This window comes from Cimex lectularius, unplaced genomic scaffold (assembly GCF_000648675.2).
Source record: "Cimex lectularius strain Harlan isolate CLEC.00 unplaced genomic scaffold, Clec_2.1 scaffold129, whole genome shotgun sequence".
NCBI classification, from domain to species: Eukaryota; Metazoa; Arthropoda; class Insecta; order Hemiptera; family Cimicidae; genus Cimex; species Cimex lectularius.
This window is the reverse complement of record NW_019392715.1, coordinates 750,715-778,186: the sequence shown is the minus strand read 5'-3', so window position 1 is coordinate 778,186 and position 27,472 is coordinate 750,715. Positions and strand designations below refer to the sequence as shown.

The 27,472-nt window shown below is 35.8% G+C and overlaps 1 protein-coding gene across 5 annotated transcripts in view; it reads left to right on the top strand.

The window, feature by feature from the left end:
- Window positions 1-27,472, top strand: part of LOC106665780 (Krueppel-like factor 9) — a 222,911-nt gene that overhangs the window by 54,437 nt on the left and 141,002 nt on the right. For all 5 annotated transcript variants that reach the window (XM_014392484.2, XM_014392483.2, XM_024226493.1 and 2 more), the window contains one exon: window positions 17,225-17,266. In XM_014392484.2, the coding sequence (XP_014247970.1) occupies window positions 17,225-17,266 (42 nt within the window). The remainder of the gene's footprint in view (window positions 1-17,224; window positions 17,267-27,472) is intronic.

The window sequence follows — 27,472 nt, the reverse complement described above, 5'->3', positions numbered from 1 at the left end:
CATCTGTATCTCTTTGTTGTTGATGTTCAGTGAAGGCCAAGACTGTTTTTTCAATGTGAGCGCTATTAGTGCATTTTTGTTCATTCAGTGTTGTCCTCCACTTTTTGAACCAAACTTAGATTAGCTCAAAGTATTTTTGGATATTGCAGGTAGCTTAGATAGAATTCGAAGGAATAGATATTTAAATAATAATATTACGTATGTTTAATTTAACACTAAAAATAATAATATGTATTTTTAATCAGCGTGGTTACAATGTTAACATTGTTGACTTAATTTACAATGTACACATAAATGTCTAATGTGTATTTATTTTCTTCTCAATGCATGTCGTACTTATTGCAATTTAATGTCTTCGATCGCCGCGTATTATTGTTCTTATATTTATGAAACTGCTGAACATGTCAGTTACATTATTTTTACTTCGTCAAAAAATAAAAATTGGATCAATGATTGAAAAGGTAAAATTTTGCTTAGAAAAATATAAATAATGTAATAACTATCGGTGATTCTCTGTACACATTATTACTATTTATTTAATTACTCCTAAGTGATAAATTACTCTTAAATGATAAATTTATAAACATTGTTTAAATTTAACAAATACATGTAGGATGTGGGGGATTGTAAATCCCAGGCCCTGATGATGATCTCAATAAAGATCGAAACGTGGCACGATAAAGAAAATGTGTGGTGATTAGTGACCGTTTGTCGATGATTATTCAGAAATCGTGAGATGCGGTCTGGTGTGATGTAGGTTTCAGAAAAACATTTTCTTTATCGTGCCAACGTTTCGATCTTTATTGAAATCATCTTCAGGGCTCAAAGTGTTTTTCTTCGGTGTAATTGTGCTATTCTTGCGTGGCACTCTCAACACGACACGCAAGAATGGCACAATTACACAGAAGACAAACACTTTGAGCCCTGAAGATGATTTCAATAAAGATCGAAACGTTGGCACGATAAAGAAAATGTTTTTCTGAAACCTACATCACACCAGACCGCATCTCACGATTTCTGAATAGTTATATTTATAATAAGAAAGGATAAATGTATTTTTATTGTCTATAGCCTGTTTAACTGAATAATTTGAATGAAATATGAAAAGTCTTATTTTTGATACCCTGATGTAATTTAATACCGTGCTCTGCTGTAAATCATAAAAGTATATAAAGAAAACAGTCTTTACGAGGAATTAATATTAAAATTTCTGTATTTCCATTTTTCTGATTAGAAAATATTAAATTTATTTGGAGATTAGATGGTATAGTCATTGTTTTTGCGGTAATTTTACGTAAGTATATGTTACAGTTTTGTGTTCTGTTTGCTTAATTGATTGTTATTCAGTTTAATTCAATTTGATATTTCTGGTGAGAAAGGAGATAAATAAAACTGGTACGGTAAATTAAAGTGAATTTCTTTCGATGAAGTAGATCTCTCAATTCAAGGTGTTCCAGTTTGGATTTAACGCCTATTTAATGTCTAAATTATTAATTGATTAGAAAAAACCTTAAATACCCTTCAGGTATTACATTTTCCTTCGAAAATTTCCGTTTGTAAACCGGTCCATTTGAAAAGTCAGACATAACTGTCGCAACAACAAGTTTTAAAAATGATCTATTTATTTTCACCCCGTTTTTTTGAAATTATTATTAATTTATTATTTATTTTTATTTATTATTAATTGATTGTAATAATAATTTTTTATTTCAATTAATTATTCTTTTTATCTAAGGTCTTGGTTGAGATGAAATAGTTAGTGTCACGAGACGAATTCGAACCCACGACCTTCGGCTCGATACATAAAATAGAGAATAACATAAAAAGTCTATGCACTAAAAGAAAATAATTCTTCCATTAAATAAAAAAATTATCAAGTAGTTTTAAAGATAAACATTCAATACTCATTATAGACATAAATGTGTATGCACTTAAATGTATACAATAACGTAAATAATTAATTATTGTAATTAAAGCATTGGTTGATTCAAAATATACCTGAAACGGTGAGATCTGAATACTTTCATAGATAAAAAAAGTCCGCATCGCTGATCTACAATGTGATGTATAGCGCATATGGAAAATTTTTATTTATCCATCGACAGTCCTTTAGGATTTAATGATAATTATACTGATTATTTTTTTTAGAATTATTCTAGAGTTCATGAGGGAGTTTATTAGGGGCGTCGGTGGTCGCAAAGGTTTAGACGTTGACACGGCGGTCATCACTGTAAGGTAAAGGTCCCGGGTTCGAATCCAGCGGAAACCGATATACTTACAAATGGGCTTTTTTTCAAAAACATCGGCACCCCGAGGGTTCATATACCCTCGTAGTTGAAATACCCTCGTTAAAAAAAAGAAAAGAAAAAGAGTTCATTATACGAAACTTGTCGTTCTTGCTAATTTTCACGTGGTTAAATTTGCGCGTGTAGTAAAAGGTAGAAAGGAAGAGTTTGGATATGCAAATAAATAAAATTTTCACCTTCCTGGATTTTTGTTGACGGACAAATTTGCTCTTGTCTAGTAAAGGGAATGCTTTATAAATTTAAAATTGCATTTTGACAATCTACGAGTGTAAATAGTTGGTTCTCACCTGCTTACATAATCTTCATATTCTACGACTACAAAAAATGGAATCTTCTCTGGTAAAGTGTTGAACAAATGGATGGGCTTTATTCAGTCGCATGTACATGTTTATTGGGTCATCCGTCAATCCGAGGGACGTTCCTCAGATAAAAGAAAGCACAATTGATGAATTAAATATGAGATGATTTCACCAATTATAACGTTGAGTCTTGAATTAAATATTCATAAATTATTAGACTAACGCAGATTTTGCCTTTTACGCCAGGAATAACAATTTTTAAATTGTTTCCAGAAGAGTTATAATTTTTCATTCTCAATCCGAAAACACCACGCGTTTTATTTTAAATCTAGACTTCTAGACGTTACAAACACGCACTGCGACGGCTTTAAACTTGAATTGTTTATTCGTTTGTGAAGTAGGTACGTTTTTTCATTTTCGTTGTGCAATTATCTCGGCCGACTTCGTGAACACAATGGTACTGTGGGCGAAGTATAGCCATTGTTGATTCACCATTGTCAAGAGATGTCAGTTTCCTTAATGTCACATTCATATTGGATGCTGAGTACCGTTTCATTTGAAAATTTCATCCGAGAAATCAGCCCTCTTTTTGGCGTTTGTTTATGCAAACCATCCTCGAAAGATATACAGACGTTAAACAGTACTTTATGTATAAACCGTAATTTTTTTTATTAAAGAATGTAGTTTATATGATGATCTTTTGATGATTGTGATGATCATGAGGAATGGTATGGTATGGTAGAAAAGGATACTAGGAAGCGGGGTTTGCACTCCCCAGGCACTGCAGCCTTCTAGATTATTGTACCTTCCTAGTTCCTTAGTTCAGTGCAATAGACTCAATCCTTCTTCTTAGAAGTATCAGGTCATTGACTGTTATTGCTGCAATTTGGTTTCCTGAGTCTTTTTCGTACGTTAGGTTAAAGGTTAAACCTCCATTGAGCTGTTGCTTCGCATTCGAAGATGATATGAGTGGTTGTTTCCTCCTCCTCATTACATAATCCGCAAATCATTGTTGTATATACCCATGTTGTGTAGATGTTTTCTCAGATGCCAGTGACCGGTTAGTAGTCCTACCACTCCTCTGAGTTTTGCCTCTCCAATTGCAGCAGTGCTTTTGCTAGTCTCGGTGAGGGTATCATGAGGGATGAATGACAGTTAAGTTTGTTTAATTTCACCGTATTTAACATGTATATTGTGTTTGTAGTAATGAAAAAACATGATTCGACATTCAAAACTTTTCACACTTTATTACATAATGTGGAGAACGCGGGGAAGTATGGGAGCAGGTGTTGGAATCGAATACAGAACCCATGGTAAAACACACTGGTATTTTCCAGTCTGAAGTTCAATTCAGATATCTATCCAGTTCAAGCAGTATCATGTGAGACTGCCAAGCAACTATCAGAACAATCAATTCAAACATCATTAGCTCAAAGATGGTACTGAATTGCAAAACTAAACAAAATATAGATTAGGCATGCAAAATAAAGTCACCCTCTGCTGGGTCCCAGCGCATATGGGTGTAGAAGGTAAACGAGAGAGGTTCCCTTGTAAGGAAAGTGCCTGCCATACCGCTGAGTTCCTGAGCCCTTCTGTGGCACAGGGATCCACAGTATAAATGAATACCTTAGACAAAAGAACAAAATAAAAATGAGTAGTGTGACTGACACTTTGGACAAAAACAATCTAAGAACCTTCTAGCAAAATTTGGAAGGAAATAAACTATCAGAATGCGTCAAAAGAAGTAAAAATTTCGAATCTGACAGGACACTGCAGATTGAATGGCCATCTGGAGATTTGTATAACCCGACACGGCACGTGCAGATTCTTCAAAGCAGCGAAGGAAACAACAACACACCTAACAACAAACTATCGTCTCATTTTTGTTTTTGGATGGTCAACGTATACATAGAAGAAATACAACCACTGAAACCGGGCCTATTAATTAGGTTTCTTGTTGAAATATGACATCCCGAACATTATATCTATATTTACAAGTACCTAATGATGGAAAGAAGAACATTACTACACAGTTTATCACAGGTAGGATTTCATTATTAGGAACGATTCGCATCAAAGTATTTGTTAATCTTGCTAATTGCACATTTTAAGCAAAACATGTTGACATGAATATGATTAATTATTCATGGCATTATCTTAGGCATAAACAACCTTGAGCGTTCCTTGAGTTACGTCCCTCAATATTCCTACTTATCACTCCATGAAAGTGGCCTGGAATGTATAATAACATTAATGCAAGGAATATGAGATTAATGAAAACATCTGTAATATCTATTAGAAAACAAAGGGAATATGGTATGTTTTAAAGTTGATTATAAATGGTGGAGAGTTTTCCTTTAGTTGAAATTCTGAAAGCAAGAAAAAAATTAAAACTCTTTGATAAAGGTCAACAGTTATTTGCATTGGTAAAAATTAAACTTTCATTTGTATTTTATTAAAGGTTTTCAGGGAGGTGGAGTTTAAAATCCAATGATCCGTTAGCTGATGACTAATTACTTGTAATAGAAGTTATGAAATAAAGCAGCTTCTGATTAATTCAACTAGATTTTTATTTTTAGAAAAAATTATTAATTAAATGTAAGGAAATAACTCGCATTGCAATTTGATCTTCGCAACTGATGATTTGATAATCTTTCGATTGGTTTGTTACTATTTATACTATTAAATAAAATCAAAAGACTAAAAAATTCTGTGCAAAGAAATTACAACTAATTAATGAGTTGTTATTTTCATAGCTTGAGCCATCTACTAATATCTTTTCTAAAAGTATTCAACAATAAGTTGAATCTGCACTCTGAGCCACGGTTTCAAGGATTTGGCTTACCGAGTGGAGTGATCACATCATGATGAATGTCACTTCGGTGGAGACTCGAATTAGGTGGAGAAAAAGAAGATAGAACAGGGTAAAAAGTTGTGACGCTAGTAAGTGGCACATGACAGTTGAATGAAGTGTTATTGATGCCCGCCATCAATACGGAGACCCTCAGGCAATTCACCCTTCGAGTGATGCATATGTCCCTCGGGACACCTTCTTCTGATTAATTCACAGACCACACGCATAAAGGAGAGGGAGAGGAGACGAGATTGAAGGCTAACAAATATAGAGGCCATATGAAAAGGTTATATTTCGGTAGACGCGAAAGGTGCTCTTCAGTTTCATATGGGGAAAGTGTATCTTATTACAGTGACCTTTTGCCTTAGAGGAAGTTGGACAGGATTTCTACTAATCTACTGCATCCACCTAACACCATTAAGCATATTCAAACATTCGTCTTTTTTTCTTTACGTCAGCTTCAAAGAGATGCCTAATTTGTTTGGCTTTCTGAAACAGTAAATACGTTTCTCTCTCGCCTAAGATATGGGGTCGGGATAAAGATTTTAAATGACATTTACCATTCATGCAACCCGACGTCTTTAATCGGTCGCATTTTTAATGAATTAAATAATGTTATTTGTTAACATTATGTCGTTTTTACGCAGAAGAATTGGCGCTTTTTGAGAAGAGCTATTTGGATAGGTACTTATTTATAGCTAGTGCCCGAGTGGATCGAGGTCACGATAGCTCAAGTGGTAGAGCAGCGGCGTATCTAGCCGAAGATCGTGGGTTCGAATCCCGCTCGTGCCATTGACTTTTTTATCTCAATTAAAAACCTTAATTAATCGTAATAAAATAAGTAATGCAGTCAATTATATTCGATTTTAAACATTTCGGTATGTAAAGAGGAGTACATTTAATTAATATATTTGTGAAAAAGAAGTTTTTATAAATTCTTTAAAAATATTTTATTACAAACTATATTTTCTAATTACAACATATATAAACTATTTATATATTTACATTGAGGGGAGAAAAAAAGCAATACTATTCTCCCACTATACTAATTATACTCGACACTTCCTCAGAAAAGATATCGCGGGGCTTTTCCTCTTGAGACGCCTTATGGGATTGTAGGGTTGGGTTCTATTGGACAAGGTTTGGGCAAGACTGTTGAGGTGAAGGGAGAGTTGGTGTAACTTGGTTAAGTTTTGGATGAATGAAATTTTAAGATTTTTTTGGAGACATAATACGGAGCGTTTATAATTGATCTGAGAACTTCAGTTGAAAGGATTGAAGGCGGCGAATATTGGAAGGTTTAGCGGTTCCGAACAGTCTATATCGTAGGTACAAATAGGATGTAGTAGTGTTTTGTAGGCTGTAAGTTTGTTTTTCGTCTATAGATCGGATTGTCCTCCTATAAGTTAGCAGAGTGTATCGTAGCGTCTGTTTAGATCTTGTTTTAGCAGTGTATGCTGATTCCATGTTAAGCGTGGAACCCAAGGTAACGAACGCAGTTAGATATGGGTTTAGAAATATTGTTGCAATATATTGTGAGCGGAGATTTGCTTCAGACACACTTGCTTTCCTTTATCTTTGTTTTCCATCGTCCACACCAGCCTGCTATACATAGGGTATGTCTCTGCAGATCTTTCGAACAACCGCAGGATCAAGGCCAGAGGGTAGTAAATCTGTGACATCGGTAAAAGCCGCAAGGAGAGGGTGGTAGGTGTTGTAGTGGGAACAATTTCAATATAAAGGATATAAAGAATTTTTCCGGTATTCACCGGCAAGAAAGAAGTATTCGGAGTAATCTGATTCTCGTCGGACCCGAAAGCACCGCTCTCATAGAGAAGAGCGGAGTATTAGGTGAGCGGTATTTGGAAGGATACGCATTAATTATTCAGAAATCGTGAGATGCGGTCTGGTGTGATAACTTCTCGAAGTGTTGGGCCATATCAAGAAAATCTATACAATCCTTTGCTCTCACTAGTATCACCAAAAAAGTTTCTTTAAAATCGGTGATCCAATATATGCAATAACTTCTGCAGATCTTCGGAAGCGGGATCGAGGTTAGAGGATAGTAAAGCTGTGACTCGGCAAAACATGCATGGAGGGTGGTAGATGTAGCGGAAACATCTTAAGTATAAAGCTTTAGAGCTCACAGCAGATCGACAACACCAAACAGATTTTAAAATCAATTTAAGAAAATCTGGTTTGATTATAAACGCCACAATTGGAATTTATACGTGTTAAGTGGACCAGACTTAGCTAAAGAGCCAACTTCTTGATTTTCTCGCGACGAAGTTTCTTATTTCCCACATAAACTTTGTTAACTGTTTAATGTAATTTTTTTCTAGTTGCTTTCACAGCATTGATATTGAGATTGTCATTTTCTCGTATTAAGGAGTTTCGTATTTTTTAAACCAAATTTAACCAAAGTTAATTATCATTATCATTAAATTTGCATTAAATGCCACTCAAGCTGGTTTAAAAATCAACGCTTGCAACGACAGCTAATCGAAAATATCAAATAAATTATTGCCAAATTACGACCTTGAAATCGAATGAAATTGAAGGTAAAATAGATTTATACGGTTGAAATATAAAAATATCTTTAAACAGATATGAAGATAAATCTTTTAATGACGATAGAAATTGACGCCACAATATATTATTATACTTTCAAAGGTGTAGTAATTATTCTAATAAAAGTAATTAGCTTTTTTAAGTATTTTCAATTATTCGCCCGTCTCGGCTAAATCGATTAGTTTTACATTTTTTTTCAGTACGTGTTCGGCATTCGCTTATTTTAAACGGTACTGTATGGGGCGTCGGTGGCCGCAACGGTTTAGGCGTTGGCACGGCGCTCATCACTGAAAGGTAAAAGTCCCGGGTTCGAATCCAGCGTCCCTGCATTCGAACCCGGCGTACTTACAAATGGGTTTTTCTTCTGCTGTTGCGAACCCTCGTAAAAAAAAATATTTTCCAATACTTTATTCCAACCGTTAACTGCATATCAGATCATATATTATTTGGTCCGTTTTTTACAACTGTACAACAATTTATAAATCAGTCTCGAAATAATGTTTTTACTGTTGATGTTATACCATAATGTTTTTATTCATTAGATTAAAGGGAATAATGTGAGTTTTTTGGCTACTTAAATGAAGTTATTATTATTATTATAATAAAGATTTTTTAAATGTATATAGGCTCAAATCCGCACATACGTACACGGCAATTCCAGTTTTTGGTATTTACAGTAAATTGCCGGCAGACTGTAGAATCATCCATCCTGGGGGTTGGCAGTCCGGAGTATTAAACAAAGAAATTATGAATTAAATAATCTTATATTGTCAGATAAAAACGTTGAGCGTAGTGTTTAAATTCGACTATTGGTCCATTTGACGCCTTAAGGGGAATGAATCGAGTTCAGGAAACTTGTATCCACAGCAAAATATTTGTCGATGTCAAACAATTTTAGGGAAAAGCTCGTTACGTTCCGCCCACAAGAATTATGTTTACACGACAAATAAGTCTTGTTTGGGTCCGGCCAACGTTGATACGGCTGTTTGTTTCCAATGCTGGATCCTTCGACACATCCGCGGGCTTAAAATAGGAAAGAAAAAGTTTACTCTTTTATTACCGACGGCGTATTTTATATTAGAAAGTCTTGGACGGAATCACACATGCGGTGCTATACTATCTTTTATGTCGTGTGAATTAATTGCGCAGAGGTGAGATAAGTATCCGATGTTTTTCATGGATGCGGATTTATTCGATAGCCCCGTGAACGATGAATCAAGTAACAGAGTTCCATAAAAGAAGCTCGCCCATTGAGGAAAGTGAACCGGATTTAGCACATGCCTCACACATCCGAGGATTTCATCATAGACTTTCTCCAACCTCTTCGCAAAGATAAATTCCAGGACATATTGTCTGTACGGTCATTCGCGATGGAATATCGCCCCTGTGGCCCTTCGACGTTTTATTTACATATTTATCTTGAGTTGCGGTGCCTCTGTAATCCATGGATGAGAATACGACCGATACATATCTAATGCAATCGATTCTTGTCTTTACGACCCCGGATATAATCAATCATGAACGTATCCTTAATACTTCTTGCTTCATAATGCTAAAAACCCACCAAGTATTTATTTGTATTACTACACTCTAGAACATATCTAGTTAATAAATAAATAACCCAAGACAAACTAGCGTTGTTGAGACGATTCTAGTAAAATTAAATTTAAAGAAGTTTGACTAAATTACCGAATAATATATTAAATTTTCTCTTTGCCTTCTTCGTTTCCATATTTATAAAGCTCAATTTTATTAATATTTTTCCGTGGAAGTTTCAGCACTATTTGCCATAGTCAGCCTCAATTGTTCCATTAGACTTATTCTTTAGGACATTTATGAGCATGCAAACGAATTTAAGTTACATTGAATTAAAGTTTTTAAACACAACTGTATAGTCAATTATTATTCAAAAATCGTAAGATGCGGTCCGGTGTGATGTAGGCTTCAGAAAAACATTTTATTTATCGTGCCAACGTTTCGATCTTTATTGAGATCATCTTCAGGGCCTGGGATTTACAAACATTGTTTAAATTTAACAAATACATGTGGGATGTAGAAAAAAGTGAATTTATACAATGCAAAATATATTTTTTATATTCATTCAAAATATTTCTACTCTCTCAAAGTGTTTATTTTCTGTGTAATTGTGCCCTTCTTGCGTGTCGTGTTGAGAGTTCCAGTGAGATATTGCTGTTTTATGTTTATATACGTTGGATTTTGAAGGGGTGGCAAAGGAAGTCGGTATAGAAAAGACATGTACAGTCAATTTTTTGACAATAATGTTATGAAAAATAAAAGACAGTTTTTATTTATATTATTGATAATACAATAGCAAATATTATTCCGTAGATGCTAAGCTATTTTTTCTTATCATAAACGATTATTGGATTGTTAGGCATGAATAATACAACCTATTAATATTAAATCAATTGCAATTTGATGAGTTTCATTTAATATATAATTAAATGAATTAATTAATTTAATATTTGATTATTTGCTTTTACAAATCAGCGTAATCGATGATTGCATATCAATTTGTTGATCAATCTTCTCAACTTAGTCTGTAAGTAGCAAAGGCACTTTAATAATTTATACATACGATTTGATTGAATATAGTGACCAATAAAATACGCGCCCGTATTGTGTTTATTTATTTATCAGATTTTTTAAGTTATTATCGTTTTGCCGTTGTTTTACGTAATACAATAAAATATTAAATTTAAAAAAAAATTAAATTTTGCGTCATGTCAGTAATATTTTCAATGAAACACCATTACCCTGATTATAATTACCATTTTACCTTTATGAAACTTGTGTCGATTATTAACAGCAATATCTTGTTTTGTTTTTTCATTCTTGCTGGTCAATTTAAATTGACTTTTGTAATATTTTGACTTTCCATCCGGCTTTTCTTGTAGTGTAAAAAGCATAATATAAAGACATAAATTTTGGGGGCGTCGGTGGCCGCAACGGTTTAAGCCGGGAACACACTTACCCGATGCTACGCCATGCGACGCTATCCGATGCTACCCGACGACTTGCCCGTTTTGGTGGGGTGTGCACATCTATCCGACGCAAGCACACGTCGCGTACAGTCCGCAGCTTCTATCACAATAATCACTATTACAATCGCCACGCATGTTTTATTCTTAATGCACTATTTTGAGCAAAACCTTGTACTAAATTGTTAGTTAAATTTTATGAGCACAACCATCTAATAAATTGTTTGTTAAACTTTGTTTTAAATAAAGTTACCGCTAACCATCATAATTAAACAATGTTTATAAAAACTTATGAATTTTTGATCTCGTTTAATTTGGTTTACATTAAAATAACATGTTGTAATTAATATAACGACAAAATTACATGTACTTAGTTTGAAGTAAACTACAAAAATATGAGTGTCCTGTTCTGATGCTACCCGACATTACAAAATGGTGTAATTTTACGAGCAAAACTACGAAATAAATTGTTAATTAAATTCTATGAGCAAAACCGTGTAATAAATTGTTCCAATTTTAGTATATGTACCGCCGAAGCGAGTAAAATAAATTGTTAGTAAAATTATATCAAAAATTACATTATATCAAAAAATCGTATTCCGGTGTTTTGATTAATTTTCTACCGAACCATTAAAATTAATTTTTTAAATAAAAACTATTAATTTTTAATCACAGTTAATTTGGTTTATATTAAAATAAGTATGTTGTAATTAATATAACGACAATAATTTCATGTAGTTTGAATAAAAATATGAGTGTCCGGTTCTTTTGACTTCGACTGTACTCGATGCGACCCGACGAAAATCTGGACAGCGGGGATCGCAGAGCGTCGGGTAGGTTAGCGTGGCATAGCATCGGGTAGATGTGCACGGGGGTAATGCAACCTTATGGAAAATCGGAGTTTGGATTTGCGTCGGGTAGCATCGGGTAGCGTCGCATGGCGTAGCATCGGGTAAGTGTGTTCCTGGTTTTAGGCGTTGACACGGCGCTCATCACTGTAAGGTAAGGGTCCCGGGTTCGAATCCAGCGGCCCTGCTTCGAAACCGACATCCTTACAAATGGGCTTTTTTTTTTCAAAAACATCAGCACTCCGAGGGTTCATATAACTTGGTAGTTGAAATACCTTCGTAAAAAATATAATAAAATAAAAAAGACATAAATTTATCCGCGAGGCATACCAAAATGATTCAAATTTTGTAAAAAAAATCTCTAATTTTTCTCTAAATATTTCTTTCGTCTTTTGGAATTGCATTATAAAAACTTATTATATTATGACTATAATTATGATATTAAAAAACTAGACCAAAATAATAAAAAAAATCGCCTAAAAATAAGATGCAAAAGCAAAATTTATAGTATAAAACTGACGTAAACCCGTGCATCCGGGTAAACTATTTACCCATCTAGTGACGTTCCGATACCATCGAAATGAGGAAAGTATGTAATAATTTCTTTCGATACCGAGTATTTTTAGTATCGAATCTCCACTTTCGACACAAGTACTGGTATCGAGAACTTTCTTTGGTATCGGAAAAAATACCCGAATGGAGAATGGTTAAAACGGAACCGAAGTATTCTTACAAACATAACCGAATAGAAACTGAACTAAAATATCTTGTTCAGTCTTCACACAATGAGAAGGTCTCGGGGCCACTTTCGCTTCAATCGTCCTGGAGGATTTTCAGGTAGGGTTGGAAGTGATAAATTTCGTACGAATGGATTACTGTGATGAAATTTTTTATATCGGGTTTTGATGAGTTCATGTACAAACGGGATGTGTAGGTCTTTATGGATAGTGTAATTTGAAATGTAGAAAGGAGCATTTATAATTTGACGGAGAATTTTAGCTTGGATTGGTTGGAGACGCTGGCAATTGGAATCCTTGTTTGAGCCCCACACCTCACAACCGTACGCCCAGAGAGGGCTAATCATTGTCTTGTAAATTGAAAGTTTATTTTCAAGGTCTAATTTTGATCAGGAGTCGAGTAGTCTTTTTAACAATTTATAACGTCGGTTTGTTTGCTGTCTTTTCAGTCTTGTATGGGGGATTCCAAGTCAGTCGTTTATCCATGAAAAGTCCAAGATAACGCACAAGGTCAGTGGTAGGCAATGGAATTCCATTTATACTCACCGCAGGACAGACATTTTTACGTAAGGTCAAATTGATCTGTGTGCTTTTTGTTAGGTTTACCTTTATTCTCCACTTTGTGAACCATATTGTTAATTCATTCAGGTGTTGTAAGTGTTGAGTGTTAATTGAGGGGTCCGAATTGCGCGTAAGAATCGCTGTTTCATCAGCGAATGTGCGTGTCGAAATGTTAACGTGTGTAGGAATATCTGCAGTGTATATGGCAAATAGAAAAGGGCCAAGTATCCTTCCCTGAGGAACACCCGCCCTTATGCGTATATAAGATGAGAATTCCCTGACGGACTCGAAAAAATCGATCCGTCAGATAAGATCTCAGTATAATTACATAAATAAATAAGGCACAACCACTCTTTACGCTCCAAATGTTCAAATGCCAATTGCTAATTTTAATTAATAGATATTCATCAGTATCGAATATTTTCTGTCGATACTTGAGCAGGATTGAATACTTCTTTTGATACTAGTATCGAGTACTTGAATCGAATATTCTTTAGTATCGCACGTCACTAACCCTACCAAAATCACTTAAGAATTTATAAAGGAAAGACATTTTTCCAAATATTTCATTTTCAGAAATTTCATTCTACCACTTTTTCTTACAATACTACATTTGTTTATGTACTAAATTTTACGCCTTTTCCAAAATACATGATAATTTTTGTTTTACAATGTATCAAAATTAATGTACATAATTAAGACATAAGAGCTAGAAGAAATAGGTGGTAAGACATAAATTAACAAAATACAACGAGAAAATAGCAAAATACATTTGTGCAATGTATGATACAATTATTTATTAATAATCCAATATTTATATCCATAATTGTCTAATATATTTGTTTAAAATTAGCACTTTTTATTTTCAATATTTAGAATTTGTGTTTTGCATAATTAAACATTGAGATGAAATCATTTTTGTCTTCCAGAATGCTTTGAAACCCAGCATGGTTGCAGTAGCTGTTGACAAAACCTAATTCGAGCAGAAACGTATTTTTCCAAAGGCTAATTTCGAACCCTGTTAATAGTGAAACGTCCATACCCGATTTTAAATTGTCGCCGGTCCCGAAAGGCAAAAGATTCGAGTATGCAAAGATAGAACACCGTGTACACTCAAGGCTCTTCGTGAACTTGTGATTTTAGTTACAATGTAGAAATTGTTATTAATCTTGGGTTAAAATTGCTGGAATAATCGGCAAAGATTGATCAAATCTTAAAGTGACATAAAGACGATGGTAATTGTACGTGCATAAAGACAGTTTTATAGCCACGTGACCAAAATCCTAGATTAACACCGATCATCCATTTTCAACAATTTAGATATTGTTTAAGCGATAGAAGAAGTCCCATTCATTGACAGATCCAAGAGTGATCAGTCAAGACTATTAACTGCAAAACCAATTCACCGATGTAACTAAATTGGTAAACTTAGCTGCCCGACCGTATTTAATATAAATACCTTGTCGCCAACATTGGCATTAGTGTTATGATCCAACATGAGTTAAAATCAGATCGTCCATATGCCTTCAGCAACTTGGTATTTTGAGCTACTGTACTTTATATGTTCTTAAAAATATAATTTGTGCTTGCTGCTTCTTTTCTGAAGTTGTAACGTAAATAAAAAAAAATAAGAAGAAGAAAAAATCTCTATTGTTTTGATAGGAAGGATCCGGTTCCTGTTGAGGGGGACGAAGCATTTGGCCCATTTATATTAGCCAGAATGTTTTTCCATCTTTAACGTCTTTTGTCGGAGTTTATCGCCCCGTTTGACGTATGGTGTTGCCTAGCCTAATATCCTTGTAATACATGCCGACTACAAAAACTTCACCAACTAATTATGGGCGATGGGCTTGAAAATTGACTGTGATATCCTTGTTAACTTAGAGCACCCCGGTCCTTTCACATATGGCTTTATGTCACTCAAATGTCACTTGGGCAAAGACGATAAACATTTTCACAGATGTCCGGAGTTTCTAACCATTTCCACATGGGGTGGAAGGGCTCTATATTCTGTGACAATTAGCCAAACATTATCGACGCCGATTAACAGAATCGGTAAAAAAAAGTTTAGGTTCTATCACGTTTCAAAAAGAAAATGACGAACAGTATTCTTTTGGTAATACAAATTTCTTCCATGTGATTATCAAGCGTGTGGGCATTTAACATGGTAAGGGAGATTAAATCGATATCATCACCGGTATTTATGTCCATCTCGATTGCTTAACATTTTCTAGATCCTCAATTAGCAGACAACTTGTATAGTGTAATCGCCTCCCACTTTCTCAGTTTGTACAAGTATAGCTATAAGAGAGAAAACGAATGCAGATTTCAATCTTCCCTACATTTAACATAATAAATTATTGAAAAACTATAATTCCTCTTGGATTTCTTAACTCAATTGAAGGAGAGAACATTCAGCCGATGCTACACTTTTTTGTAATATGAAGGATTGACGGAATTTTAACTAAAGGTACAGTTTTATATTGTTTAGGTGGATGTTCAAAGTGGCGGCCTATTTACATGTAAACACTCAGAGCAGGAAAGAATGAGGGGCACATGCGACCTCGGTATGGTCAGTACCGAGTACTAAAGCCGAGGATATCTTATCAGCGCTTAGAGGGAAAGGGATGGAAGCAGGAAGAAGGGCCTCGAGAGTTTTAAGAAAATGAGTTATAACGCCACACTAAAGAAGGCATGGCTTTTTATTTCTTTTCTTTTTGATGGCTTATTTAGGTGGTGAATGTCTACTAATGTAATAAAGTGAGAAAAACATGACAAACCGACCCCACGTTGGATTACGAAATAGAAATCCGTGTTGTTTAGGCTGTATGTTGTCTCGAACGATTAAAAACTTACAATTAGACCGGTTTCAGCATTCCAGTGACGAACCGCTATGTTTACACCTTGGTTCAAGACGGGTTAGGTGGAAGAACAAATAGCTAAGCGTGTTAGCAGGAATCCAATGTGTTAAAAGCCAAGAATTGAGTTTTTTCATCTTGAATATAGATTAAATAAAATTTTGCAAATCGGAATCAAAAAGTTGAAACGAATTTGCAGTGTCGGGACTTATCATAATTTAGCACAGAAACATTTTTGCTTGATATTAGCGAAGATGACGAAACGAATAGTATATTTAAAAAGTTAAAAATATTTTATTATATCGTACATTTTTCATTGGGCACGATTGAATCCAAATATCAGGGCACTCAACACGACACGCAAGAATGGCACAATTACACAGAAGACAAACACTTTGAGCACTGAAGATGATCTCAATAAAGATCGAAACGTTGGCACGATAAAGAAAATGTTTTTCTGAAACCTACATCACACCAGACCGCATCGCACGATTTCTGAATAATTATCGATTAACGGTCACTAATCACCACACATTTAACACATTTTAAATGAAAACACACAAAAATACCAAGTTAAGTTTATTCTTGAGTAATGTTGACTAAGTACATACAACATGTAATGTTTAAACATTTTATTCTCATCAATACGGCGGGTAGTGCCGCTTCGGCTTGACATCTGCTTAAAATGATTAAATCTTTTTTTGGTGATAACAGCATTGGTCTATCAGGCCTGAATCGTTAACGTCTGTTTCTTGACTATTAAGAAAATCAAAAAGCAAAAATTAATAACAACTGTCTCTCCTCTTCTAAAGAAGAAATAAATGCGATCCCAGCTTGGCCATCGTTACTCTAATACAACATTGTAAAAAATATGAATTCTCTGCCACCGCAGGATCGTTTATCTCCCTGCTGATTGATTCAGGAGCTATTGTCAGGACTAATGAGGCCACACAAAGTCGAACCCTGCCACATGCTGGGATGAAACCGAGCATATTTTATTGCCGTGGACAACCACTAAACAAATATTAAGAGATGCTGCTTTGACAATATTTCATAACTGGCTGTCCACTCGGGTTAAGAACTATTTTTCATAACTACAATTAATGTAATTGGGTATGGAATATATTATCATTTGCTTCTTTAGTTATGCTTATTTCAATTTCTTTAATTGAGGTTGTTTCGTTTCAGGTTGCAGCGGGCTGCACCGAAGAACTAGGACTTGGAAGAGACGTAAGTTGTGTTTCAATTTATAATTTTTTCTTGTTTTTAATAGATTTGTGATCTTCGTGAACAGAGTGGTATTGTTAAATGTTTACTTTCTGACCATATCCCTATGAAACTCTTATTTCTGAGTTAAGATTATTTAAATTAAAGAAATCTACATCCCAGGAAGAAGGGTTTGATAAACCCGAAGTACGTACAATTGGCTGAGGAGTGTATGTACAAAAGTCATAACGGTAACAGAATCATTAATAAAATCAATTTTGTGACCCGTGATATTCCTCTTGAAAGCATAATATATAGAACCACCCTTAGTTCTCTAAAACTTAGAACTTTTTCGTGCTGGTAGCCACTTTAAATTAGATAGATTACGACTTAAATCTTTTTACTGGATTAATGCCTGGCGACAGACGAATGGATGTCAGTAATCAGCCTCGCAGGCGTTCGGATCATTGTAAAAGAATTTCACAATAAATTTTATAATGTATTATGATTAAGGCAAAATATTTTAGAAGGTTTTTGCTGTGGGGAATCAGAAGAAAAATAAACAATCGACAAATATAATGTAAGGCATGGATTTTAGTCCTTTTACCTTTAAAGTCGTAATGAGGAGAAAAATGGAAGCCCGCCTCTTCCCACAATCATTACATTTTTTATTTTCACCAATTCATACGCACCAGGAACAAAATGGAAGTAATTACAAATTTGAGGCTGTGTTAGAAGTGAAGAGAGAAGTCGTGTCCTGTCCGGATTGATGCCCATCGGATAAAATCCGATCCGACGCCGAATCACAAGCAATTACACCCATCTGCAGTAAATTGAATTGGTAACCGTGATTCAATTAAGCGGATAGTTTGGGGCCGGGTTATCTCGCTCTTTGCCCAACGCCCACTTTTGAAATTTGCCCGGATGTTTAGCCCTCGGAGAATATACAATATTATTCTGGTATTTGGGCCAATAATCCAAAGAGTCAATGAATAATTCCACTTTGAAAAAGTAGACGCATAAGAAAGCGATCCGTTAAGCACAGTTGATAATTGAATCGGAAATCGTTCGCTGAACACTTCGATAATCGTAGCAAATTTGGCCCCTAATAAAGGAAAACCAAAGTGGCACTCAATAATTGACAAATACGAATTTCTATAACAAAATCACGTATTTACTTAATACGACTACACCCAAAACTTAATTTGGATAGATCAAGCATTCAACGAAGAAGTCATAGTTGTGTGTTTGCGAGATGAGAGAGTGTCTAGATGCAAACTTATTCTCTACATACAAGGCACACTACACTACATTCTCCCTGATTAGTAATTTAGAAAGATATTCCACCGTTGCACCATACAGCATTTATTAAATTCGGTGTCGTTGATTCCTTTTTTTTTAACGTACAAAATAATTCACTAGTTTTCGTGGTCCGCTTGACCGATTAATACGGTCAATGTTTACAATCATTTAGCCTAAATTTGTCGGACTTGTCACACCGTACAGTTGTATCGTTAACATTTACAATAATCAACTGTCAATTTTCAGTATTTTCTTCTACTACAGTAAAGCCGATCATGAAGGTAGGTTTAAAGTTTGACTATCCGTTGGATGTCGAGGCGAGGGGTGAACCACTTTCGAACACTTTTTATTATTATTCTCAAGTAAATTTCTTTGTACTATGTCAGGATTCGAACCCAGAATCACTAGCGTGGCAATTACGAGTCGAAGGCCATCTAACCACTCGACAGATCGGTCCTCTTCTGCAATTTCTTCTATTTTGGCATTAATTTTGTATGAATTAACCTTAACTTAACTTTGAATTGACCTAAAGTGGTAATAAATTTATGGTATTTTACTCTGCCCTTACTGGAATTTGTCGCGCAATTTGGGGAATCGCTTGCTAGTATTGGTCCTTAGATGTCCTCATCATAGTTCATTTAGTTTAATATCTTTCAATTAATTGAGGTGTCTAGTTGAGATAAAAACCTCAATTAATTGAAAGATATTAATCGGTCAAGCGGACCACGAAAACTAGTGAATTCAATCAGTTAAAATGAAGTATATCTTCACTAAAGCTCTCCGTGGCCGTTTCATTTGTCGCCGAGAATCAAATAGATTACACGACATTTGAAAAATGGCAAAAATTGAGAGAAAATTCAAAAGGTGGGTTGAGATGAGACGTTAGTGTCCGAGTGGATCGAAGTCACGATAGCTCAAGTGATAGAGCAGCGGCGTATCTAGCCGAAGGTCGTGGGTTCGAATCCCGCTCGTGACGCTGACTTTTTTATCTCAACTAAAAACCTCAAATACAAAATATTGATTGATTGTAAATGTTGAAGACTTTTTCCGTTTGGAAAGAAAAAGAGAAGTGGTACTATTTATTTATTTATTTTATTGCAGTTCAAAAGTGTGAAATGACACAAAATTGAACAGTCAAGAGTAAAAAAAACACATATAAAAATTCAGAATATAAAAATTGAGAAAAGTTAAGAAGAATAGATTATAGCTAGATACTAACTGCAATAGATAACAAAAAACTTGTAATACACAAAATAAATAATTAAATAAAATATAAAAAATAAAAATAAATAAACAGGGCTCAATGATTCACTCTTTTAATCCTAATACAATCGTCTTTTTGAAAACTGGGAAGGAGTCAGAGGGTACGGGGAAAGGGTCCGCGACATATTCATATCGGTTAATGTGACGGACTATCCGAAAAAGACAGATTCCGACCCATAATTCGTCCTATGTTGGTAAAAATAGAATAGCTCACAGAAATGGCTAATACTAATGCAGGAAAAGATCGGGGAATCAATCCTACTGTTAAGTATCTTCCATAAGAACAAGGCCGAAGCCAAAATTCTTCCATGTTCAAAAAGTCCGACCAAATTCAGTCTTTCTGTACAAGGAAGCTCACTATTATCATCTATACACATTTTATACAGCAAATTTAGATGCCTTCCTTGCTCAATCATGGACGATCCGCTGTCTGATCCGGTCGACCAAATAATACTTGCATACTCAAAATAGCAACGAACATGTGATTGGTAAAGGATTTTTATGACTAATAGATTTTTAAAATATACCGTCTGCCTTTTATTGAAGCCCAAGTTTTTAAATGCTGTTTTGAACAGCTTCAAGGTGGTCACGAAAATCACAATTCTTATTAAAAATAACTCCAAGGTCTGAGATGGGACCGACGTCGTCAATGGGATAACCATTGAATTTATAAACAACCAAATCAATTTCATTCGCGACTTTTTTTCTTGTAAAATCGTGTGACTTTATCTGTGCTTATTTTCATTTAATTTAAGATTATCACGGTCGCACCAAGCCCAAAATGCGTCCAGATCCTCCTGCAGTAAAGTACATTGCTCGAATGAGGAAGTAAGGAATGACTGGGAAAAAATAAAATTTAAATTAAAAATAAATAAATAAAAATTTAAAAATATCATAAACAACTCTGGCCCCGAATGTGAGCCCTGAGGATAATCCTTCCCCGAATCTTAACCATAAAGGATCTCCCGACAGAAAATAATCGATCCACTCCAGAAGAGACAGCTTACTCCTAGGTTTTCCAGAGTTTTCCAGAGTCCAGTAAAGAATGTATACTGGTTGTCCCAGTTCCTTCTGACGAAACTCAGGGAATCGATTCTACTCTTCGTTTGGAGCAAAAAATGCTCAGGAGAAAATTTTCGGAAAGTTCTCTATTTTGAAGATATTCGTCAATTTAGGTTTTTTCAACGTTTTACTTCCTTACCACATAAAAACGCTTACAACTTCCAAAATGTTGAGATTACAACAAATCCAACTACACCATTTGAAAGAACGCTAAATTTGCTGTAAGATACTTCTTTGCAATAATCTGAATGACATAAAATGTTAGCCAATATAATTTGGAACATGTCAAAATTACAAAAATTAAAATTTTGGTCATGATTGCACGTTGTACTGAGGTTACAAAAAAAAACTTGTCAAATTTTACAAAAACTTCTTCATCTAATATGCTTTACGTTGATATATCCAGGTTTTTAAATAACGTTCTAGTAGAGTTGATAAATAACAATTGAATGTTCGAAAACGTGAGCTAAGGTAAATTTGAAGGTGGGGTAGAAATAAATCAATTAGAACTCGCTTTGTAAAATAAAAATGACACATCGTAATCTCACAAAAACCTACCAGAAAGCTTCATACAATAAAATGCCATGGTTCTTCTCGTAGCAAGCACCTAAAAACAAAGGAGGAACTTTTCAGAGGAAATGCTCAAAGTATTTTCCCTCTTCTCGAATGCATAACTGACTTTCTGAGCTCGTCAATTTTCACCACCAAACTAAAGAACTAAAACACAAGAGAAAATGAATACTCGTTTAGAGATGTTGTAACTCGTAATAGATAAGGAAACTATGCCGGAGACATAATAACGTTTCTTCCCTCAAAAGAGTAATTTAGTAAATGATAAGTTCTTAAATGAATTTAATTTATTCCTATTTAATCTTAATATGTCTGTTTAAAAATTGTTACAGAGATTATTCGAAGATCGTGAGATGCGGTCTGGTGTGACGCAGGTTTTAGAAAAACATTTTCTTTATCGTGCCGACGTTTCGATCTTTATTGAGATCATCTTCAGGCCTCAAAGTGTTTTCTGCGTAATTGTGTCATTCTTGCGTGTCGTGTTACACTAAAACTTACGTCACGTCAGACCGCATCTCACGATCTCCGAATAATCATTAACTAACGGTCATTAAACACCACACATTGTTACAAAGAATTCACCGATCTCATTGTACCTCAAAATTATACATTCTCGAAGGTGTTCCAACATAAGTAAAATATTATTTGCAATAAAACATACAACATCAGTTCAAATTACAACAGTCCATTATGCTAATGTCGGTGTAAATTTATTTCCTGGTCTCTGTCTGTAAATTTAACTGACATGAGATTTGATAGAGAGATTCATAGCCGAGGTGTGTATTTTTTCCTGTTATTGTTAGCGTGATTTAGAAGAGCTTAATTAAAGGAAGAGACGTCAAAACCGAAGTTACGAAAGAGCCATTCTAATGGCCCGGACTGGATGGAGTAGGGTCGGAAGATAGATAATCTTTGGAATGCAAGAGTGAATGAGGTCCATTCAAACGTTTTTTTCCTCCAATCCCCACTCTAAATACTAAAGTATCCGTTACTTTAGGATCTTCTTCACCAACCCATTTCACGGACAAACCATGTTGAAACTGTTAACAACTTTTCTTTCGTGCAATATAAATTAGTTTACATGCATGGAATTTATGGTTTTTATTGATTCCATTTTTATGGTGCTTTTATCAATGGTGGATAAATCTTAATAGCCTACTTCTACTTATTAACGTTAAATATTTTTAAACTTAAAATTGTTATCAAATTGAACTAGCACTTCATTCTATAAATATTCTCCTATTACAACAGCTATAAAGAATGTAAACTGCTCAAAATTAAAAATAGTAGTAATTTCTTTGTTTTCTATTAATTTTAAAATAGAAAATACATGATGATTACTCACTTTTTAAACAAATATGCTAAGGGAGGACAGAAATACTGTCATTGCTGCAAGACGGAACCATTTCCTTAGTGCCGCCAGATCTTATACGAGGTACAAGGTGTATTGGCAAGGCTTTTCTCAACACAAACGAGCTCGCCAAGAAAACACCAATTGGAATGCTGTTATGTTTACTGAAGTCTGGCGTTTCTGCCTGTGTAATGATAGCAGGCGCTGAAGAGTCTATCGGGATGCCCCAGTTCGTGCTCCCTTTACTGCATGAGGTTCCCGCATATTCGGTCATCTTAAAAAGGACTCTGAGGATGTTTAACGTCCGCACCTAGCCTATTCGGCCTTATCGGACGTTTTGATTCTCAAGATGAGAGCTGACGCACCTCCGCATATGACAGGATGGAGTTACCGCCGCAGCATTGGTGTAGAGGCAGCTCGCCCCGAAGTGCTAAGACAACCACGCTCCTCGCTTGTGCATTCCTAGTGGCCGGGTCTGCATGAAGCATCAGACCGTACGCCGCGCGCAAAGGGCTACCTAAACCGAAATACAACAGCTCGGTCTCCCGCACACTCCCTAGGTAGAGAAGGCGACTCTATCTCCCAGAGTATTGGGCTTCTCTAGCGTCTAAACTTCCGAATCTGCTCCGGCCGCGGTTTCGTTTAAAGTGGAAATTCTAAACACCCCCTAGAGGAGTTCCGCCTACGGTAAAGCCTTCTATCGAGCTTAGCTTACACCTACATGCAAAGCATACTCGAGTAGGAGCAACCGATTCACTACTCGTGCCCATCCGCCACTACTCACGCATTCGAGGGACTATCCAGCACAATCATCGCGTCCTCAACGCCTATACGCTGCCCTCCGATCCACCGTATCCCGTGAGGCCTGGTGTATAACGGTGGTCACACGCAAGTTTCGTGCGAACGTCACAGGTGGAAGACAACCTCTTCTCTAAGTTCCCGCCAGGGGCGTCACCACGTACCACTACGAATCCATTCCCAGTGTAACATGGGCTGGATTTTGGAACATTTCTGTTACCCCTTAGTTCCGATGGTTGGATGAGGACAGGATCTGGTACCCTAACTCTCTGATAAGGCAGCCGCCGCCCATGCGGACCCGAGGCCGACACGAATACGGCATGTACTTTAGAGAGGTTGCCCCTCTGGGCTACACCTTTATTTTGGCGCCCGGACACCCCACTTGTAATCAAGGGTTAGGAGCGGGTCACAGGATAGAATGAAGGAACCTGGATTGAGAAAGGGACGTGCATGAGGACTCGAGGTGAGCCGTTTCTGGGTCTCGAGCCTCAACCACACTATACCACCGGTCGTCACTGAAGTTCCACATTGAGTGGGCCACAACTCCCTGGGTGGGTTCCCTTTAGTGCAGTTCGGAGGAGGCTGTGTAACGGTCTGAGCTGGGATTTACACTGGAGGACGAACTGTACTCTATATTGTTGAAGGCAACCTCACCGCAGACCGTTATGTCCAAGAAATTATCGAGGAATACATCCCTCAAACCAGGGTTCTCATCGGCAGGGATTGTCGATTTCTGGATAACATTCCCCGACCAGATGGAGGTAGAATTGTTCATCAGTGTTTAGAAAATCTGGAAATTTTCCATCTGCCCTTTCCCCTCACTGTCTACAGACCGTTAATCGCCTATAACCCTGCGACCTCAAGTCGACTTGGCTGAAAAACAATCCTTATAGGATTCTTTACCACCCTGCTAAATTTCATTGGCATGCGACCAAAAATGCGACCGCTAGATTTTTCTACCTAAAATTAAACATCAACATACAGGTTTCTTGATATTAAATCGAGTGATCGAGACAAAAAAGTCAAAGCGTGACAAGTTAAGAGGAAACTGATTTAATTTAGGGAAGGTTTATCAGAGGTAGCATATCAAGTTTTATATAATCCTGAAATATAAACCTCTTCGCTTAATTAAGGCTAAACTAAGATATATTACATATAACATACATCTTCACTTGGCTCCAAAAGAGGGTAATTCCCCTTTTACACCCCCCCCCTTGGATACGCCACTGCCTGATTGTGTTTTTTTTTTTTTTTTTTAATTTACCTTATCCAGGATTTTTCATAAGATTGAATATGTGGGCAAAAAATAATATACTGAGCGAATGTCAAACTGGTTTTAGAGCAGGTTTTTCAACGGTTGGTATTATTTATGTTGATAATATTAAACATAATCAACATTTATAATGTCAAAACATCAACTAAGAGTAGTAAGTTACTACTTTGTGAGTTTTAAAGCTGCGTTTGGTTGTTGCGACAGATGTGCAGGTGTAAGTTCAATGTCGCATGCACTTCATCACGGCCCTGTGTACTTAACAGCAAAGTATAATTAAAAACGCATCTAATATGGTACTAAAGCGGGGGTGCATTCTCGCTCCTTTATTTTTCTGTTTTTTCATCAATGCCATTTGCGGTTTTATGAGGGCGGTCTACTTGTCGCACGGATTAATCTTCAATAATTATTGCATGCGATGGCATAGCCTTTCTCCTCCAAAGATTGATAAATATATAAATTCAGTTCATATTATACAATGTGGAACTTAATTTAATCTTAAAAAAATGCTGATAATAATATTTACAAGAAGTGGACGAAGGGCAAAGTTCGAGCGTTGCGTGTGAAGGGTTGATGTACTAAACAGTTATTATTATATATTCGGGCTCATCTAAACGCCTTTAAAACCATTTTGAAGAATAATTGCTAATTATAATCATTTTCAACAATACAATACGTTTGGTACAAATAATTTATTTTTAGGACTAATCTTTGAGTTTAAAGAAAGGCTATCTGAGGGAGTAGCTTATAATTCTATTTATCCGGGCTTATCAACTGATGTCGACTGATGGTCCGTCATTAGGAAATTGTAGTGAGTTACTATGATATTTTGGTGGGTCGGCAATAATTTCCATTTATTATTCAAATTCGAACGGACATTGACGGAGAGAGGAAAAGAGGGGCCTCAAGGTTTAAAAAAGATAGGCGATTTTAGGAAATTGGTACGGTAAAAAAAGATGTCCTTTTTCAAATTCGAGGGCATACTCGTTTTTGAGCGGAATCTCTTCCCCTGCGCCGGCTTGTAAATCTGGTTCGAACCTCAAGTGTTCGCCCTCTGGGGTTTCGCTCCTTAACAAGAGCTATAATACGAAAGGAAAAATGGAAATTATACAGGAGGAAGATACAGGAACTTAAACTTCTCCATGCTCAAATTACCGAGATAAATAGTAGCCCGATATTTCCGAACATGGACATATTTTGGAAACAATGTGGAGTGATTTTTAGATAGGGCTAAAAATAGAATCAAAAGATAAAACAGTTCTATTCTGATGGCTAATCATACACAACATAATGTTGTATAAATCATTTCAAAACTTATTAGGAATCATCGACTGATGTAACAACAAGAAAGCAGTATCATAAAATCATAAAAACCCAATTTTTAATGAGATATGAGGCAATAATATCAACCTTATATAAAGTTTATATTTTGTAAACAGGTAAAAATAGATGTAGATGTAGATTATTAGTCGGGGTATACACAAATATACTGCGCCCTCGTTAAGTGGTGTTGGGTCCTATTTTATCTAGGAATTTGACAGGTAAAAATAAGTGAGAAAGAATATTTGTTATCTAATATTTATATTAATATAAACCGCTCAAAATGAACAGAGATATTGCCAATTTTGTAGTATTTACTTTCTCTTGCATTTTTATTTTATTTTTATTATAAATTGCGATAAAATTTATCAGAAATTATTGTTTTTTACAGAAGGAAAATTTAATTACGAGATTTTGAACATAACAAAATAAAAGGTTTTAATTCCATAATTTTGTTTATTGGACCCAATATTTAAAAAAAAATTAATGCTATGTAAAATGTTCTCTCTGTTAGCTAACAGAGCACCTGTGGAGGTATGGTGACAATGAGGAAGGGGCGGATGGGAAATTCCCGGTTTTCTAAACATTGATGAACAACTCTGCCACTATGAGGTCTGGTATTGTCATCCAGAAATCGATCCTCGTTAATTTCTTGGACATAGCCAACTGCGGTGAGGTTGCCTTCAACAATATGGAGTCCCGTGTAAATCCCAGCGAGGCCATTACACGCTGTCCTCCAATCTGAACTGAAGGGAGCACGAACTGGCGCATCGTACGCTTCCCCTGTTCTCGGTAGACTCTTCGTCGTCTGCTACAGACAGAAACGCGACTCATCGGTAAACATAACATCTGTCCAATTGGTGTTCCCTTCCAGGCGTTCGCTGCACCATATTCACCAGCTGGTGGCGGGCTGTTGCTGCAAGTCGTCTCAAATGGGCATAAGATGTGATGCCAAGTTCCTACAACTTACGAATCGTTTGTGTTGATGAAGGCTTTATCGAACATCTTGTACTTCATTTAAGATTTGGCAGACACTATGGAAAGGGTTCCATCTTGTAGCAATGATAATATTTCTGCCCTATCTTATTATCAAACTGCGCTGAGATCCACTACCAGACCTCCTATTGGCACTTCCAGTCCAACTGCCTCTGCGATATCCACTTCCCGGTCACCTCGATAACTCAGTCTCACAATAATATTGCATAAATCTTTTTAAGATGATGTCTTTCCATGGTGGAAACTGGAACACAACAATATAATCTTCATATTCTTAACTAAATCCGTACTAAATTAC